This window comes from Tachypleus tridentatus, chromosome 3, assembly GCF_004210375.1.
Source record: "Tachypleus tridentatus isolate NWPU-2018 chromosome 3, ASM421037v1, whole genome shotgun sequence".
Lineage (NCBI taxonomy): Eukaryota > Metazoa > Arthropoda > Merostomata > Xiphosura > Limulidae > Tachypleus > Tachypleus tridentatus.
In genome coordinates this window covers 1947703-1965418 of record NC_134827.1, presented here as the reverse complement: position 1 = coordinate 1965418, position 17716 = coordinate 1947703, and the positions used below count along the sequence as shown (strand labels likewise).

The following is a 17716-nucleotide window of genomic DNA, read 5'->3' as shown; positions in this document are numbered from 1 at the left end:
CTTTTTCTTTGTTGTTGTCAGTTTGTTTCCTATACTTTTTCTCTCCATGTGTTTTGTGGGGCTGTTTTTCTGTTTTAAGAGATTCAGTTTCTGCTGCTGATACTTTGGTTAGTTCTTAAGTTCTAGAGTTTCTTAAGAATACTTCCAGGCCACTTTTTGACCATCAGATTTTGAAACTTTAGACCCTTTAAACCATAGTAGGATGCAATTTGCCTACTGTGAGAGATGTACTCTATAACTTTGGCAAGATAATGTCTGCATCTTTTTTTCTGTCAACTTATTGTCATGTTCAAGGTATGTTGGCTCTTTTATGTACTTTTGTGACTTTTCAGCAACTTTCTGTATATATTTGTTTCATGTTATTGGAAGTTTTCTTGTCATATCTGTAACTTTTATTATTTATAAAAGTTGAGAGTTCTTCTGTTGTGAAGTGATTGAATCTTTAATTGGAGACTAGAGCTAAAATTCTCTCTTTTTCTCTCTCTCTCTCTGTGTGTGTGTGTGTGTGTGTGTGCGTGCGTGCATGTATGTGTGTGCTTTTAGTCCCTTTTCTATAATCACTGTTATTGAGTTGGTTGTTGTATGAAATTAGTACAGTTCAGTGCATCTCATATTAGATGACATTAGAGTTTTTATATATATTTTTATGATAATTTAATCTTACAAACTGGTTGTATGCAGTCTAATGTAAAGTTACCCATGCTTCAAATTGCATATTGAAATAGTTTACTTTTTCTTAACATCTTGCTGTTTTCCTGGTATCTTTAGTTTATCATCTGGCATGATTCATTATATTGTTGGGTGTAAAATGTTTCATAGCATCATTGTAGTGTTTTTGCAGGTTTCATACAGATTTCTCAAATTAAAGTTTGATATTTTTTAATTGATACTACTTCTAAAACCATATTCATTCTCTATTCTAGCTTGCTTCACTTATAACTTAAATTTATATCAGACAGACATAAAATTTATGGTCAGGTCTGTATTTTAGGGTCTCTCATTCCATTTTAAACCAGATTGCATATTGAATGTTGTGAGACCAAGGTGAACTAATTAGATAGGTCTAGTTCTCAGTTTATATTTGAAAGCCTTATCAGTTTAATACTTAATGTTGATGTACCATTTCCTGTCTTTGGTTCCAAAGCTGTAAAGTATAGGAGTATACACACACTGTACACTGCTGTTATGTTTCTTTTATGCTGGTTATTAGGCCCTGCGATTCCAATTTATTACCTGTCTCATACTCTTAATTGCCTCTGTGCAGAGCTACTGAGTGGTGATTAACTCATTCCCTATATCAAAACAATATTTCACTATCTATTCTCATCCAGTTTCCGCATCATTTTTCATTGTGGCTATTTCAGCTCTTTCTGCTTATAGAGGTAAGCTGATATATGATGTTAACATTTCTAAAAGTAAAATCGGTGTTCAGTGGATTTTTCCTCTGCATCTACTTTCACTCATTTTCAGGTTCAGTTAAATATATATAAAAAAAAAGTGAGTGTAAACTGTTTTCACTTTGAACCAGAGCAAACAAATGCTTAGTGTAATTACACAGAAAAGAAATTGATATAAGACGACATCTTTCTAATCAAAGAATTAATCTAATTGTGTTATTAAAATTATAAGTTTGTTGGTAGAATGGTTTAAAGTGATTGGCCGAGGTATTTGTGATAACTGTTTCTGCTTTCTACATATAGAAATGTCGAGTATTTATTTGAAGTTAATATTTAGTGTAAAAATATTAACTTCTTTTAGAAAATTATAACTACATTTGTGCTGCTTATTTTATCCAGAAATATTTTACTCAGTTGTTGAGTGAACTTTTTACTGTTGTAATAATTCAGTATTTATAATTAGTATTATGCTTCTCTGTTTCCTGAGTATTTGATTAACAGATTATCAAATAAAGCTAGTCAGCCCCATTACACAAGCCATAACATTGTTGATAAATGCTATTAACTTTAAATTGTAGTACAAATAAAACAGTTTGAAGTTAGGCTGTTGGTTTTTACATGTAATTGTTTCTAACTTTATTTTATTTCCTGTTTAGGAGACCTGGTAGCTCTGAAAAAAGTTAGACTAGAAAATGAAAAGGAAGGTTTTCCTATCACTGCAGTGAGAGAAATAAAAATACTAAAGCAGTTAAGCCATCAAAGTATAGTCAACCTGAAGGAGATTGTTACTGACAAACAGGATGCCTTATACTTTAGAAAAGACAAGGGTTAGTAATATTAGGTAGCCCATTGTTCATTATTTAAAAAAAAAAACCCAAAAAACCCAAAGAATTGTTTGGGCTTTTGTGTAATAAAGCTATACACTGCAAATGAAATGTTTACAACTATCAATAACAAATGGTGGGAGTTTGGATTTTAGGGACTTGAGTTCCTTTCTTTCTTGCACAAATAATTTAATCATAGTATTGAAATTTACAAAAATTTAGTTTTAAATCTAATAATCTATAAGTGTTGAAAAAATAATTATGCTGGTAATGCAGTGCCAGTCTAAAGACTTTGAAGCTTTAATTAAAACTAATTTTATTAACTTTTCAAAATATCCAAACTTTAGTTTTTGGAGAATTAAATAGATCAATCTCTTATAACTGTAAGAAAAAAATTAATGTGAATGTACATATTGCCGAGTTTTTTCATATATTTCCAATCAGTATTTTTATGTAAAGGGGCTATTTAGAAACTACTCTCAACATTGGACTTCATGGAAAGTGGTGAACTGCAAGAATACATAGAATGTGTGATGCTATAAATCACCACTACTTTTATCTGTACATGCTGACAGGACATTTTTATGTAAATTTAATATTTTCACTTGCTTATAATTTACATGGCTAGTGAACAAACTTTAGTATGAATTAAATTAATTTTATCTTCTTTTTGATGATGGTTATATATGGTAAAAATTATTATAAAAGTTATTTTAACCCTTTAATTACTAACTTGTTTCAGTACCTGTTGGTTCTGCATGTTAATTACATCACATTTAGTAACTTAATATTTTTGTCTGTTCCACCACTCAGCATAAAGAACTGACTAAAAACATTTGGGTCAACTCACTTATTTTCTATGTAAAATTCATAGGGGCCTCCAGTAGTTAATAGTTGGATTAATAAATCCAACTAGAACCAGATTTAGTTCTAGTTGTTCTAGAACTAGTTGTTCATTTAGTATAATTTGTTAATTGATTAACTGGCAGGTTTAATAATTAGTTACACTTAACTAACCAGTTATGCTCACATGAGATTAGAATAGTTGGAGTAATAAAAGATAATTGGAAACACTAATTTTGATTATATTAATTTCCATGAGAAATTAATCACTGATTAAACTGAAGAACCTTGAACTAAGTGAAAATGATAATGGCAGATTTTAATAGAAATATTTTGATTATGCGGCTAATTAGAATAATCAAAAACAGCAGTATTAGTTTATTACAATGATGACAGTGATAATTTTGATGGTAATTCTGATTAATTTCTTACTTGAAGTGTATCTGGTTGAAATAATTAATAATCATAGATAATTGATAATATTTATTGATTTACTCACGTAGCTCTAACAGTATGGTATTTTTGTGAAAAGTTTGTGCCTTACATGCTAGTACATTCCATGTAACTAATAACCATGATGCATAAATAGTTCGTGTGAATGTGTTTAAAAAACTCAGTCAGTAAGTATTGTAAGTCTGTTAAAGGTTTTAAAATGTACAAGTTTATTATACTTTATTATTTATTAATCATTGACTTGCGTTATAGCATAATAACTAGTATTTGTTTTGTTTTTCTCATATTAGGTGCCTTCTATCTTGTGTTTGAATATATGGATCATGATCTTATGGGCTTGCTTGAATCTGGTTTGGTTGAGTTTTCTGAACAACATATTGCATCATTTATGAAACAGCTTCTGGAGGGACTAAGATATTGTCATAGGAAGAACTTCCTTCACAGGGATATCAAATGTTCAAATATACTTATGAACAACAAGTGAGTTAGTTACATTTACATAATATCTCTACTTAGTTTACTAAGTGACTACTCCTTAGCTAAATTACATGTTGTTTAACTTAATCCACTTTTATGTATGTTTCATTTGTCAGTAATGTAAAATTTAGAGCTTTTCAAACAAATCTGTGTTTTAATTCTTGAAAAGTTAATAATCATTATCATCATGTGTCATTTGCTCAAAGCATGTTGACTGTCATAGAGCTCCATTGTTTTCTTCTTTCTGCCCTTCTAATACAGTTGCTGTATGATGTTCTCATCCAATTTTTCATGTTATCCATCCACCTATTTCTTGGTCTGTCTCTTCCTCTTTTACCAGTCATTTTTACTTTTGACAAAGAATTAAGTACAAATAGTGTCTCTTTTTTGCCTGCTTTTATAAATATGTATCACTTAGACATTTTCATGTTAAATGTACTTAAAAAGTGCTCTTAGTTACTTCCGGTGAATTTAAACAATTTAGTTATATTTGTAAACTTATTGTAAGGTTAGTTCTTCAGTTAGAGCGTAGTGATATCCCTTGTACTTACGATGTTAGTTTAGGGTTAACAATTGCTTTTGTTATTTTAGGCTTACGTGTTATTCATTTGACTGGTAAACCATAAATTAGGTTTATGATATTGTTTTTTTCAACAAATAACTTTTATGGTTACTAAATGTACACTGTTGAGATGGTTTGTTCCACAAGATTGCTTGCAGATTTTTTCTTGCAGTATATCTGCTTCATTAATATGCCTGTTCCAGAACATACTGATACATGGATTTCATGGTTAAAGCAGGAGATAGTTGCCCATCACTGCTATTCCTTAGATTGAATAAATCAGCAATGGCCAGTTTTTCAAAATAGGGTTTTTGTGGTCACTGTAGTGCTGTCTACACTGTTTATGACCCTTTAAACTCTCCACTGCTTTTCTCACACCTTTTTCTTCCAGTAGAGTATGGGCATCCTTACCACTTTCCAGTTCCAAAGCTGCTGGCATGGTAGACTATGGATGTATCCTTATGAGTCTGATACTCATATATAATACAAAACATAATGAATCAATTCAGTTGCAAGTAGGGCAGTGATGTTCTGCTAGTGTAGATGATGTGTCTTCCAGTCTGATGCTCCATATCTGAACAGATATTTCCAAGGGTGATGTTGTAGCTTTGGAGTGAGCTATTAAAATTGCAGTTCGCTAATTCAATTGGATCTCTCATCCTACCCCTACATGGATGTCAGTTCTCAGTGGCTGGGAATCAGAGCAAGATCACTTAATATACACAAGTCCTCACACACATATTACTACTATGTCTGTTTCCTCACTCAGTTTGGCATTTGCTCATTGCTAACATGTTGTAGGTCGTGGTGGATGAACGTATGGGTTGCAGTAGTTCTTTCTTGTGCTCTTCTCCTCAGAGATTTCCATATACCAAGGATGATACTGTGCTGAGAATGGTTCCTGTATAATTGGTTTTGGTGGGACGTCACACAATACAGGTACATCTTGATTATTCCAGTTATTTGGGTCTTGGATTTCTGGATTGATATTTATTATCACTTTGCTTAAATGTGTCCTGTTCACAGATTGGTGGGCATGATATATCTGTCTGGTCTTAAGACAGTATGATCATGTTTTCAATCCCCACCAAATGGCTGAGTTTTGGACTATCCTAGTGATAAATTAACCATTTCAACTAAAGACCCTAAATCCTTATTTAAAAAAAAAAAAAGTGGTATAATCTGCATGTAAAACCTTCTTTATATTAAGTAATAAATTTGGTATGTCATTAATATGTAATACCCCCCTTCAGTATAATAGTGGTATGTCTGCGTAAAGATAGCCCATTGTGTAGCATTGTGCTTAACTTCAAACAAATCAAAGTAATATACAATAAAAACAACAGTTGTTCCGTAAACTTCTGAAATGTGTTAAGTTAGTAATAGAATTTAAGGAATTTCAGTATTTTGGTGTCATAACTCCTATAAACATTAGACATGATCAATGAACTCAACATTGCAGAGTATATAACATGAAACATTTGAACACTGATTAAAAATTTTGAGTGCTCTAATTAAATGTTGGAAGGAGAGAAATCAAAACTAGAGTGATGAAATGGTTTTTAAAATTCTAACTTGAGGATTGTTTTTTCTATTTGGGATATATCAGCTATGAGTTATATTAGTGGCAATTTTATGGTTTTAATTTATTTTCTGTGTTCTTATTGAGCATAATTCATTATAATCTCGTACAGAAATTTTTTACATGGGTTGGAGTTGCTTGCCTTTGGTAAAACAAAATCTAAATGATAATCACACAATTAAAAGGAAGGGTGAGCTGCTTTCATCAATAAATGTTCATAATATTTAGTATGTTTTATTATTTATCCTACAGTTATAACTTTAGATATCTTGTTAGGTAATTTTCTTTTGTTTGATTTTGTAATGCATCTAATATTTTTTCCAAATGTGAAATATTAATCAGCAGACTTCTGTATATTTTAACTTCAATAAATTAATTTCATACCATAAAGTTATTTTCACTATATATAAAATATTTAGGGGCCAGATAAAACTGGCTGATTTTGGACTGGCCAGACTGTACAGTGCAGAAGACAAGACAAGGCCTTACACTAACAAAGTGATCACGTTGTGGTACCGCCCACCTAAACTTTTACTTGGGGAAGAGAGATATGGACCAGCAATAGATGTGTGGAGTTGTGGGTGAGTGAACAAAGTACATAGTATATCTTATACTTTTCTCTACCAGTAATGTTGTGGTATGATAATTAAAATTTAATTTTGGCTAGAATTAAAGATTTGTTTATAATGATGCATAACACTATGTAACACTAATTTTGTTCTTAGATAGTATGTGTTATTTCTTAATTGCTTATGTTGTAAAAGTACAGAAAATGGCCATTATTCCCTTCAGACTTTGCTTTTGTGATCTGGATAATGAAATATAGAAATTAACCAATTTTATATGTAAAAATGGGCAAATTTGCACATTTATATTTACATAAGGTCTGAATAAGACAGTATATGAATCAAGATGTACATGTATTTATACTAAAGTTATACAAAAATGTTTAGAAGTGAGTAGTTTTTTGAGATTTGCGACTATAATGTAAATCACTTTCACGTATCAGCCCCCAAATATAGCCTCCCATTGTGTTTTCATTATACGCTTCTTGATAGCAGCATTCAAAGTCCAATATATCTTTGTGGAAGTGCTCGTTTTGGTCCTCTGAGTATGCTCCTATGTTCTCCTTGAACTTATCAAGATAAGCATCAAGGATGTGGACTTTCAGGGACAGTTCCACATAATTTTTTGCCTTGTGATTGCCCAAGAATCCCCTAACCACTGCGACAAAGCTGCTCCAAGCTTTTTGTTCCTTCCTACTGAGCTTCTTGGGGAATTCAGTGCACTCCAGGATTTTCTTTATTTGTGGTCTAACGAAGACACCAGCTTTAACCTTTGCCTCAGACAGCTTAGGGAAGAAGTCTCGAAGGTACTTGAAGGCTACAGACTTCTTATCAAGAACTGTAACAGATTGCTTCATAAGACCCCATTTTATGTGCAGTGGTGGGAACAACACCTTCTGGAGGTCCACTAGTGGCTCACACTTCACATTATACCTCCCCACAGAGTGCTTGGCCTGTTGTGGCCAGTGCTTCCTGTTGTATTGTGCTACAATGTCCCTGCTGTCCCAGAGGCAAAGATAACAGGGAAACTTAGTAAAGCTTCCTTGGAGAACCATCAGGAATGCCACTATTGTGAAGTCTCCAATAACCTCCCAGCCATACTCATCATACTTCAAGTCTTCTATCAAGGTTTTGATGCTGTTGTATTCCTTCCTGAGGTGCACTGAAAGATATTTATATTTTAAAATGTGTAAAATTTGTATGATATAAAATCTTACTATTCAAGTAAGCAAAAATTGTTCGTCTTACCTTATGGAGTTTTTTTGCACTGCTTACAGGTAAAATCAGGTGACCAGGTGTCTTAATCCTCAAAAGGCATGCTGAATTATGCCTTGTAGGCTGCACACATTTTAACAGATGCTGTCACAGAGTACTTTTTTGCTCTTGTCTTGATAAATTGATTGGCCACATACATAGCAGAATGTATCTGGAGAATGCTTGCAGCTTCTTGATGCCATCTCTAATAAAATCAGATAGGTCTATTTGTTCGCTTATGCAGCTATAACTAAACTAAAGTGGTGAGCTCCTGTGTGTGTGTGTGTGTATATTACTATGGAAAGTTCTAGAAAATTCTAAAAAGGGTCTGGAAAATTCTTGTAAGTTCTACAACATTCTTGAAAATTCTTGCAAGTTCGAGAAAATTCTCTATCAGCTACTCAGCACTGAATCTACCTGGAATGTTCTGGAGAATGGGTAAATTTGAACATTTCATTACCTAGGTCACAAAAGTGAAGTTTGAAGAGAAAAATAGGTATTTTCCATTTACTTTCAGCATGAGCAATTGGGAAATAGCACTTTCTGCCCAGGAAGAAGAAAAAGTAAAAATTTTGTTATGTAGTGTAATTAAAAGATACTTTCAGTTAATTATTAATAAATGAAAACTTTTGTGATTGCTTTGAGGTGATGTTGAAGAAAGTAATTGTGTATCTTTTTGTGATTTAGGATTTGCTAAAAGTGCACAAAGTACTTATTGATTTTACTTACTTGCAAAGTATTTTGTTTTCTTTTTTTAGGCTTTATGGAAAATAGATAAAATGTAAAACAATTATAACATTCATTCTTAGCTTTTCCTAGTTTCCTCTTTTTAGTGTTAACTAACTTTTTTTAATCACATGTATTCAATATTCATAAACTACATACAACATATTTAATACATAATTATTTTATTCTTAAATATAAAGTTAAAATCAATAACTAATTACACAGTGTTTGCTGGACAGGACACCATGTTTTACTTTCTTTGCAATTGAATCTTTTTAAGTAATATACATAGGGATGAATGTATTATATTAAGTTGATGTTGAATATTCAAGTCAGTAAGTTGTGATAATAACATCTGATATATAGTTGTTATGGAACTGCATGTTTTGAAAAACTAAAATTCTAAATTGGTTAGTATTTTTAAGTAATTTGATGACATTGAAAAGTGATCACATTTGTGAACAACCTTTTCTGACTAAAAATATTCATACAGTCAGGTAAGAATAGGAATTTAGAATTTCAAAGATGGAAGTAACCCTTATACATAATGTCATTAAGATAGTGAAGAAATAAGAATCAAGTTGGGGTAATAGGGACAAATTAGAAAGAGACTTGCAACAAGTTGCACCCTAACCATGGTAAGCAGAGTGTAGAGTACTGTGACATATAGTGTGAAATCATGAACTCAAAAGCCCATCTACATTCCCCAGGCAACAGTATGTAATATAGTCAAGGTGGATCTTTGTCTGAAAGAGCAACACAAGATGGATTGGTTCCATAACAAACCTCTTCAACTGTAGCAGCTGGTGAATTTAATTGGTGTTCATGTTATTCCATAAGAAGACATACCATTCAAGTTGCTAGATGTAGATTCTTTGAATTTATGTGCTGTCAAAAATGCTGAGACAGATTATAGAAAACCATTTGGTGGAGGCAGAGTATGCTTTGGACACAACAGTCTTACAACTGAGCCTTTTGCAATGAAAACTAAATTTCAGTATCAGTGTCAAGATTCACAGTCATCATATATTGTATGACTTCATGTCACCACGTAGTCATGCACTCTGACACCATGATGAAGCTACAAAATCATTTTAATATAGTGTACTCACTAACCAAATTTTTTAATATATTATTTTAGGAAATATTTAACATTGCTTTTTTAACAACTAATTGTATCATAGAAGTGCTCCAGATAGTTTGCATGTAGTGTTTTATTTTACATGTATTAGTTATGAATTGGTGTGCTTACTGGTTGCACACTGTGAAATGGCAACTTTTCAACATAGACACATCATGCTTAAAAGTGAAAATAAACCACAACTAGAAGTGCATTAATGCATTAAAATATTGATAGATTATGGTTATGAATGACCCAGTGGCAATCCATCAATGGTAAATTTTAGAATTAGTCACTGTTTGGTAGTCCCTCAACTACCAATGTTTTTGATGGTTTGCAAATTTGATTATTTTCCCTACTGTTTTTATTTTAGTTAAGCCATTCCTTTGTAATTTCAATTTGTGTTACACTATTTTCATGAGCTTTACTGACCTGTAAGCCTAAAAGTATGTGTATCACATTTGCTAATAGCAGTGTTACTCATGAAATTGACTGAGTCCGTGTTGGAGAATTAATGATTACTCTAATTCTGAATGTATTGCATGTATCTTCTTACAAATTAGCAAAAGTATATTGTATACAAAAAAATATTTGTTAGAATTAAAATATTTGTATGAAATTTGAATTTCTACATACTTTCATTTTAAAGTTTCTGTATTTTAATTGCATAATCTCTAAAATCTCCAAAATTAATGTCAAAAGTTGTTTTTCAGTAATGTTGTATAGTTTATTTGTAGATTTCTCTGTGCAAACAATGTACCTAATTCCATGGTCATTAGCGAGATCATCTAAAAATATTCAAATGAATGGTTGAAAAACATAAAATAAATGGCAGTTTTTTCTTCTTTTTATTGACCATGAGCCAGTTTATTACTTTTTCTGAAAAACATGCAAAACATTTTGTGTAACTTTATTTTTACCTCAGTACAAATAAGTAGATGAATATCACAGGTTCAGTCGACAAATTTATAATTATGTTGAAAGATTGGCCTATAAAGTACAAATTTGTAGCTAGCATACTGGTATTTTCTCAGATGAAATTACAGTTTGGTTAACATGTATTACATGCAATAAAATCACATAATAGTAATCATAATAAATTAGTTTAACTTTTTGGAAATTATTTCTCAGCAAATGTAAATACATATGTGTGTTATATACACACAACCAGTTGAATTTGTTGTCCAATGCTAGCTATTCAGTAGTATTACAGTAGTCAAGATTTACTTCATCAGCCATTTAACAGTTTATGTTGTGAATCATATTACAGAACCATTTTTATGTGAAGAAACTGTTGTTTGTTTTTTATTAGTAAAATTACAGTAAAGTAAAACATTGTAAAAATAACAAGATTTTACTTTTTATTTCCATATTTAGCCATTCTGTAAGAGAAGTAAAGTGTTGTAACAACTTTTTTTACTAAACATATCACTAGAATGATAATGAGTGCCATATTTTGAAGTTGAACCTCAATAAACTTGCACGCTTGTCTTCCACATTCAAGATGCCCCTATCAAAATCAACAATGATAAGAAGTTTTTTAATCTTGGCATTGGAAACTCCTGAGTCTACTTCTGTTGTTAATTCCATAATGGGTGAAACAATTGAAAATGTTACAGTGAAAAAAAAACCAAAAAACACACAGGTAAATGTCAAGTTTAAGAACATCATGTGACAAATGGGCTCTCAAAAGAGTCATATTTCTCTTCCTTATCATCAAATTATAATAGATTGGTGAATCCTGGCTTTACTACACTTTGTAGAGGTGAATAAAATGTTGAGCCAATCTGATGCATACTGTACATGTGTGTGTATTTATGTAAAAAGAGGGATAAAAAAAACAACAACAAAAGAACCATAAACCAGGGGTGGATGTGAGTAACAACTAGGAAATAACATTGCAAGTCAGTTAAAAAAGGAACAATATGCTACATCTAGAATGTAATATTAATTATATAATAGTGGTGAAATCAGTGATCTAACCATTAAAAATGTACAGTAGCAGTAATTTGCCAACAACATCATAAATAAACTGTCATTACAAATTACATTTTGAAATGTCAAGAATTAAATTAATTGTCACAACATATACTGTTTTCAGGTATTGATACAATCCTTGACAGTACAATTAAAGGTTGGACAAAATGGTACCCTTAGCTAGACATTGTTGCAAAGGCAGATGGACTCAAATCCATTTTTTGTCACCATTGTAAAAGATGTTGGAAAGAAGAATATGATGGGTACTCCTGACTCTCTTAATATGCAGATTTATATAGTAAAGACTCATAATGGCAGCAGTGACCAATTAGTTGCAGTAAGAAGGATTGTAGAAAGAAAAACTGGAAGTCTGGAGTACAATGCTAATGATGTTTAACTTGATGGTGAGGATTGTACATTTGAGTATAAAGTGAGTGAGTCTGGTAAATTTGTAATTCAAACAGTTTATTTTTTGCACAGTTAAAGCTTCCATGTGAATGTGTATACACTACTACATTTTTTCTCCTTGAATGGTTTGAAAACTGAAAAGAGTAACTTAAGTTTGATCACAGTTAATGAAATAATAATGTGAAATGTCTCTAAAGATGCAACTTTTATGATGTTATGTTGTGTAATGCATGACTTGAAAAAAATTAGTCATTTCGTAAAATATATGCATGAAGGCAATGTTGAGACATCCTACCAGCAGTTGAAGGACACCTTTGGGAATTTAGGAATAGATATGAAAAGAATTGTGAGCTTATGTACAGATAGTGCTGTTACTATGGTAGGTCACAGAGGACATGAAGGTGTATAAAAAAAGTCACAGTTGTCCCCATGTGTGATACAGACACAGTGTATGGCACACAGACTTGCACCTAGGTGTGTCAATGCCATAAAAATGTCAAGTGACTCAAAAACCTTCAAGATGAAGTTCAATAATTTGTATTATTTCTTGAGCAGCTCTGCAGTTTGAACTGCAAAATTGTTAATCAAAGAACCACATGCTTTCAGATGGTTGACCAGGAGAAGTGCAGTTTGATGCTGTGTATCATAATTATCCTTCTGTTATAACAACACTTTGTGAACAGATGCAACAGATAAATAACTTTACACCTACTTTAATAATACTAAAAACAACTTTAATTATAAGCCTTGTGTTAGATGCCCATAATGAAACTCGATGTTGTGGATTTCAGCAGGAAAATCTGTTATTCAGTTAAGTAAGACCACTGTTTGAATCTACTTCAGCTTGATTGGATGAGCTAAAGAAAAATGATAAAATATACAGGAAGATGTTGAGCACTTTTGAAGTGAATGATGGCTGTATGGGTGAATTAAAACTGTTTCAAAAGGGATTTCTTCAGAAATAAAGTAGCTGATAAGTAAATACAACTATTTCATCAGAACATCCCTGATAGGCTTACATAATAAGATGGAAATATCATACATAATCTGAAATTCACACTTGCCATCTATTTTTGATGAAGACCTAACATATCTTGCCACCTTTTACGATGCTGGGAAAACACAAATTGAAATGATGTACATGGTTAATAAAAATTATTTTCTACACATTGAATAGCCTAGGTTCAAAGGCATATTGACAGTGACACTGAACATGTGCATAAAAGGGTTATTAAACTGCATGGAGATTAATTTCCTAACATATCAAAATTGTGTCAAATAGCTTTATTCTTTTTTATAACAAGTATTTATTGTGAAATAACCTTTTCTCAGGACAAAATTCAGATCCTGTGTGAAAGCTGAAAAGGTAGTCTTCAACAGTCTTGCCACAGGCTTGGATGAATTGACTGTGTTTATGACTTCAAAGTGACCATCAAATTTTCCATACTGTACCTTTTAATATGATTTGTATATCTTAAAAAAATTGGACAAGCTTACAGTAAACATTCCAACTCTTTTATATGCAAAGAATCAGAAATTTTTAGTTGTGCACTTTTACTAAACATTTCTCTGAATATATGGAGTCAAAATTGTTGACTACTCCGAGTGCAAGGTGATATTTGTGTTAAGATTGAAAACACTTTTCTTTAACTGAAAATTTTGAAATTTCATGTATATAATCTTATAATCTCTAAAACCCAAATAAATGTAATTTTTTCAGTTAAATTTCATATATGTATTATTTTCTACTGTAACTGTAAACATTCATTCAGTTTGACTGACTTTCTAACCATCATAATAAATACAAAGTAACTCTACATTATTTTTTTTTTGAAGTAGTTCAAATTGTAACAGGAAACTACAGTTGCTTAGTCTAAATAGCTTAAAACTCATAACGGTATATACCTGTTTCTACTTTAATTGTTTTATTGCCCTTTGAACTGCATCTATTTAATAATTCTAGCAAGTAAGTTGTGAATCACTCAGTTAACATATAGCTTACATTAGCATATCAAATTGTGTAACAAAGAATTTTTATTTTCTGTTTTTATTATCCTACCAAATATGACTTTGTCAAACCTAATAAGTTTTTGGTTTTTACATATTAGTTAGTTTTATAATAACAAATAAAAAATACATTTAAAAAACAAGAAATATGGTACCCGAATCTTGTTTTTTGCTGCCAGCTGTCAATAAAACTGAATCTTACTTTGTTATAGTAATGGTACTGCTAGATGTAATTTTTTTATTTAATTAAATACTGCACCTTAATAATATAAGAAAAACAACATACAAAAAGCAAACAATTTCCTATATCTCATGATTTTTCTGGCTTTTTAATACTGTGCAATAAGATCCTTTAAAAATTCAGCTAAGCATGTTGATCTGATATCTGTCAGAAACAAATTGAAACTGAATAATGAAATAGACAATGTCCTGAGCAGAAAACAGAATAATACAGTATGCCACTTGATAAATTAACACCTGGATTTTTCCTTTGGTTGTTAATAATGTAGTATAAAATGTCAGAGAAAACGATTGGCAATTTGTGAAAGATGAAATGTTGAAAGGTGGGCTTGAGAAGTGAGTTTATGGCTGTGTAGATAAATGAAATTGTAGGCTCTAAAAATTGCTTTTTCTGAGTAATGTCTATATTATAATGAGTAATTTAGGTTAAATTATGTACTTCTTGGAGGGGTGGTAAATAAATTAGAAAAGAGGGTAGGACTGTAGAACAAATCTTAGTTCTCATTCTAAGAAAGATTGAGGATTGTTTTAAATATTTCATTATGAAATTGAAAACAAAATTGAAACTTGTATGATATTCAATTTTCATTAAATTTAATTAAACTATTTTATTAATTTTGTATATCAATAAACTTGGCATCATAACATAGTTTAATTAAATTTTGAATGTAATTCTCTAAAAAGTCATGATATGCACAATTTCTTCTCACTATGGTGAGAGTGTTCATGAGAAATGCTATGCTGAATCCAGAAATTTCATTGTGTGATTCAAGTCCTGTAGTAAAATGTTGGATAGTGTTAAGAACAGAGGAAGAGTGATTCTTGCACAACCATACATACAGAGAATTAAAAAATGAAAGATATTTAAATGGATAAATTGTGTGAATGCATTATGTATTATTTTCTTGAGGTAAAAAAAAACGACATATTTAAACTTAGTGATTCAAATACTATAAATCAATATACAGATGTTGTTTTGTGATACTGAATTACTAACTTTGTTTGGCAGATGCTGACAAAGGCAGAGATTTATCAGTATATGGCAATGGCAAACTATATGAAGCACTGTGATAGTAGTAGCTTGATAATCTATTTGTATTTAAAACAAAAATGGAAAATTTAACTATAGTTTCTTAACTTTGAAAGTAATGAAATATTGGGAAATATCAGTTAATTGGATCTTTTCCTCTATCTTTTTGTTTTAATTGCTGCTATATGTGGCTTGTTAAAACTTCAAACTGATAAATGTTTTAGAGAAAAAAACTAGAATTTGTTTAAAGGATTTAATGTTTTATTGTGTCAAGAATATTCAGTGACACCTTAAGTAACAGAAGATTTAAAGTTAATATAAAACTGAAAAACCTGTGATGATCCAAAAATCTTAGACATTTGCATGATTTATTTACTGTGAGAAAATCTAAATGTGAAAAGGACAATCAAAACATTTATTGAAAAAAACAACAACAAACAAAGCAAACATTAGTTATCTCCAATGTTTGTTTTATTTGTAAAACACTGGCACACCCTAAAGCACATTAAAATAGTTCTTAAACATAAAATATATGAAAAAAACTAAACATACAATATACAAAGAGTTAATTCAGGTTTTATTTTTTTTTGGTTGGTAGTGCTTTAATGGCTCACATGCTGCTTTTGGTCTTATAGTTTTGTGTTTTTACTGTAATGTGCAGTTTGTAATTTTCATATATGTACTATGGGAATGTATAATGCAAAAATGTGCTGTTCATGAAAGCCTTTTTCCACATATATTTATTGATATCTGTGCCTTAATTTCGTATAGATTTTTTTGTTTCTGCATTTGAATATCTGAAGTGATAATCTGTCTGAAAGGTTTTGATTACACATATTAATTCAAAAATATTTTAAAAGCAATATAAGATCTTATGCCTTTATTATCTCATTTCTGTCTTTATGTAAAGATACATTTACATATTTTTACAGGTGCATTCTCGGAGAGCTTTTTACCAGAAAACCAATTTTTCAAGCTAATCAAGAAATGACTCAGCTTGAAGTAATCAGTCGATTGTGTGGTACTCCTTGCCCAGCTAACTGGCCTAAGGTTATTCATCTTCCATATTTCCATACATTCAAACCAAAGAAACAATATAGAAGAAGAATAAGAGAAGAATTTTTTTTGTGAGTAAAAGTAAAAAGAGAATGAATTTTTAAATGTTGAAATGACAAGTATTTTTTATTTTTTTGTTACTGATATACTTGTATTCATTGATATGACCTTTGAGTTCCACTGTGCTTAAGTAAGTGGCTTTATATCATATATTAAACATTTACATGCAAGTGATGTCTCAGTAGTGTATAATTATTGTATACTTAGAAAATTTTATTCAGTTCTTTTTCTAATCAGGTGTTCATCTTTTTGATTTTCAGTTCTGATGTAAAGCTTATTTGTTAAGTAGATTAATAGCTTGCATTATTGCTTACTTGAACTGAGTTTTTAAATTACAATAAGCTGACACTATATATCAACACTACTTAATACAGATTTTACTATTTTATTTAAAAATTATGATTTAATGGCCTAATGAATACATTTTCAGATTAGTTGAATTTTTTAAATTTACTTTCAATGTGTTAAGTAGTTATTTCTTGAAGTAGTTGAGGACAAACTGTCAAAGTCTTTATGTTGCAAGATGTATCATTTTCTACTATTCATTTACATGTTTATTGGCACATTTTGGATTGTTTACATTTTTTTTTTAATTTTAGAATTTGGCTATTATACTATTATTGGGTGAATGATATTTACATATCCCTTTTCAGTTATTGAACACAAAACAATGTTACAGTGTTGAAAAAAAACACACCTTAAATTGTACATATTCCTAAAATTCAGTTATTGATTTGTTTTTATTCTCAGTGTTGCTAAATTAAATATAAATTGTATTGTTTTAGATCATAATCTATTACAGTATTTAACTGGAACTTGTAATAATTGTAAGTGGTTTTCAGTATATTTTTTTAGTATTACATTAAATGGTTTTAATCTAGATGTGTTTTACTTTCCTAGTTTGCCAACTCCTGCATTGGATTTGTTTGACCAGATGCTAGAGTTAGACCCAGAAATAAGAATTACTGCAGAAAATGCCATAAAATGTGCTTGGATTAAAGACATTTGTCCAGAATTGATGCCACCTCCAGAGTTAGTATTATAATTTTTATTTATACATATTTATATATCAAGAAATATATCCAGTCAGGGCTTCGTCTGTTTTTTTGGTTTTTTTCCTTATCATCATGAACT

The 17716-nt window shown here is 30.7% G+C and overlaps 1 protein-coding gene across 2 annotated transcripts in view; it reads left to right on the top strand.

Moving 5' to 3' along the window:
* LOC143246204 (uncharacterized) overlaps positions 1-17716 on the top strand; it is a 61733-nt gene that overhangs the window by 27742 nt on the left and 16275 nt on the right. Inside the window, exons 4-8 of one of the 2 annotated variants that reach the window (XM_076492457.1) lie at positions 2054-2224; positions 3808-3997; positions 6558-6719; positions 16399-16593; positions 17483-17614. In XM_076492457.1, coding sequence (XP_076348572.1) covers positions 2054-2224; positions 3808-3997; positions 6558-6719; positions 16399-16593; positions 17483-17614 — 850 coding nt within the window. The remainder of the gene's footprint in view (positions 1-2053; positions 2225-3807; positions 3998-6557; positions 6720-16398; positions 16594-17482; positions 17615-17716) is intronic. The other variant, XM_076492458.1, reaches the window with a different exon arrangement.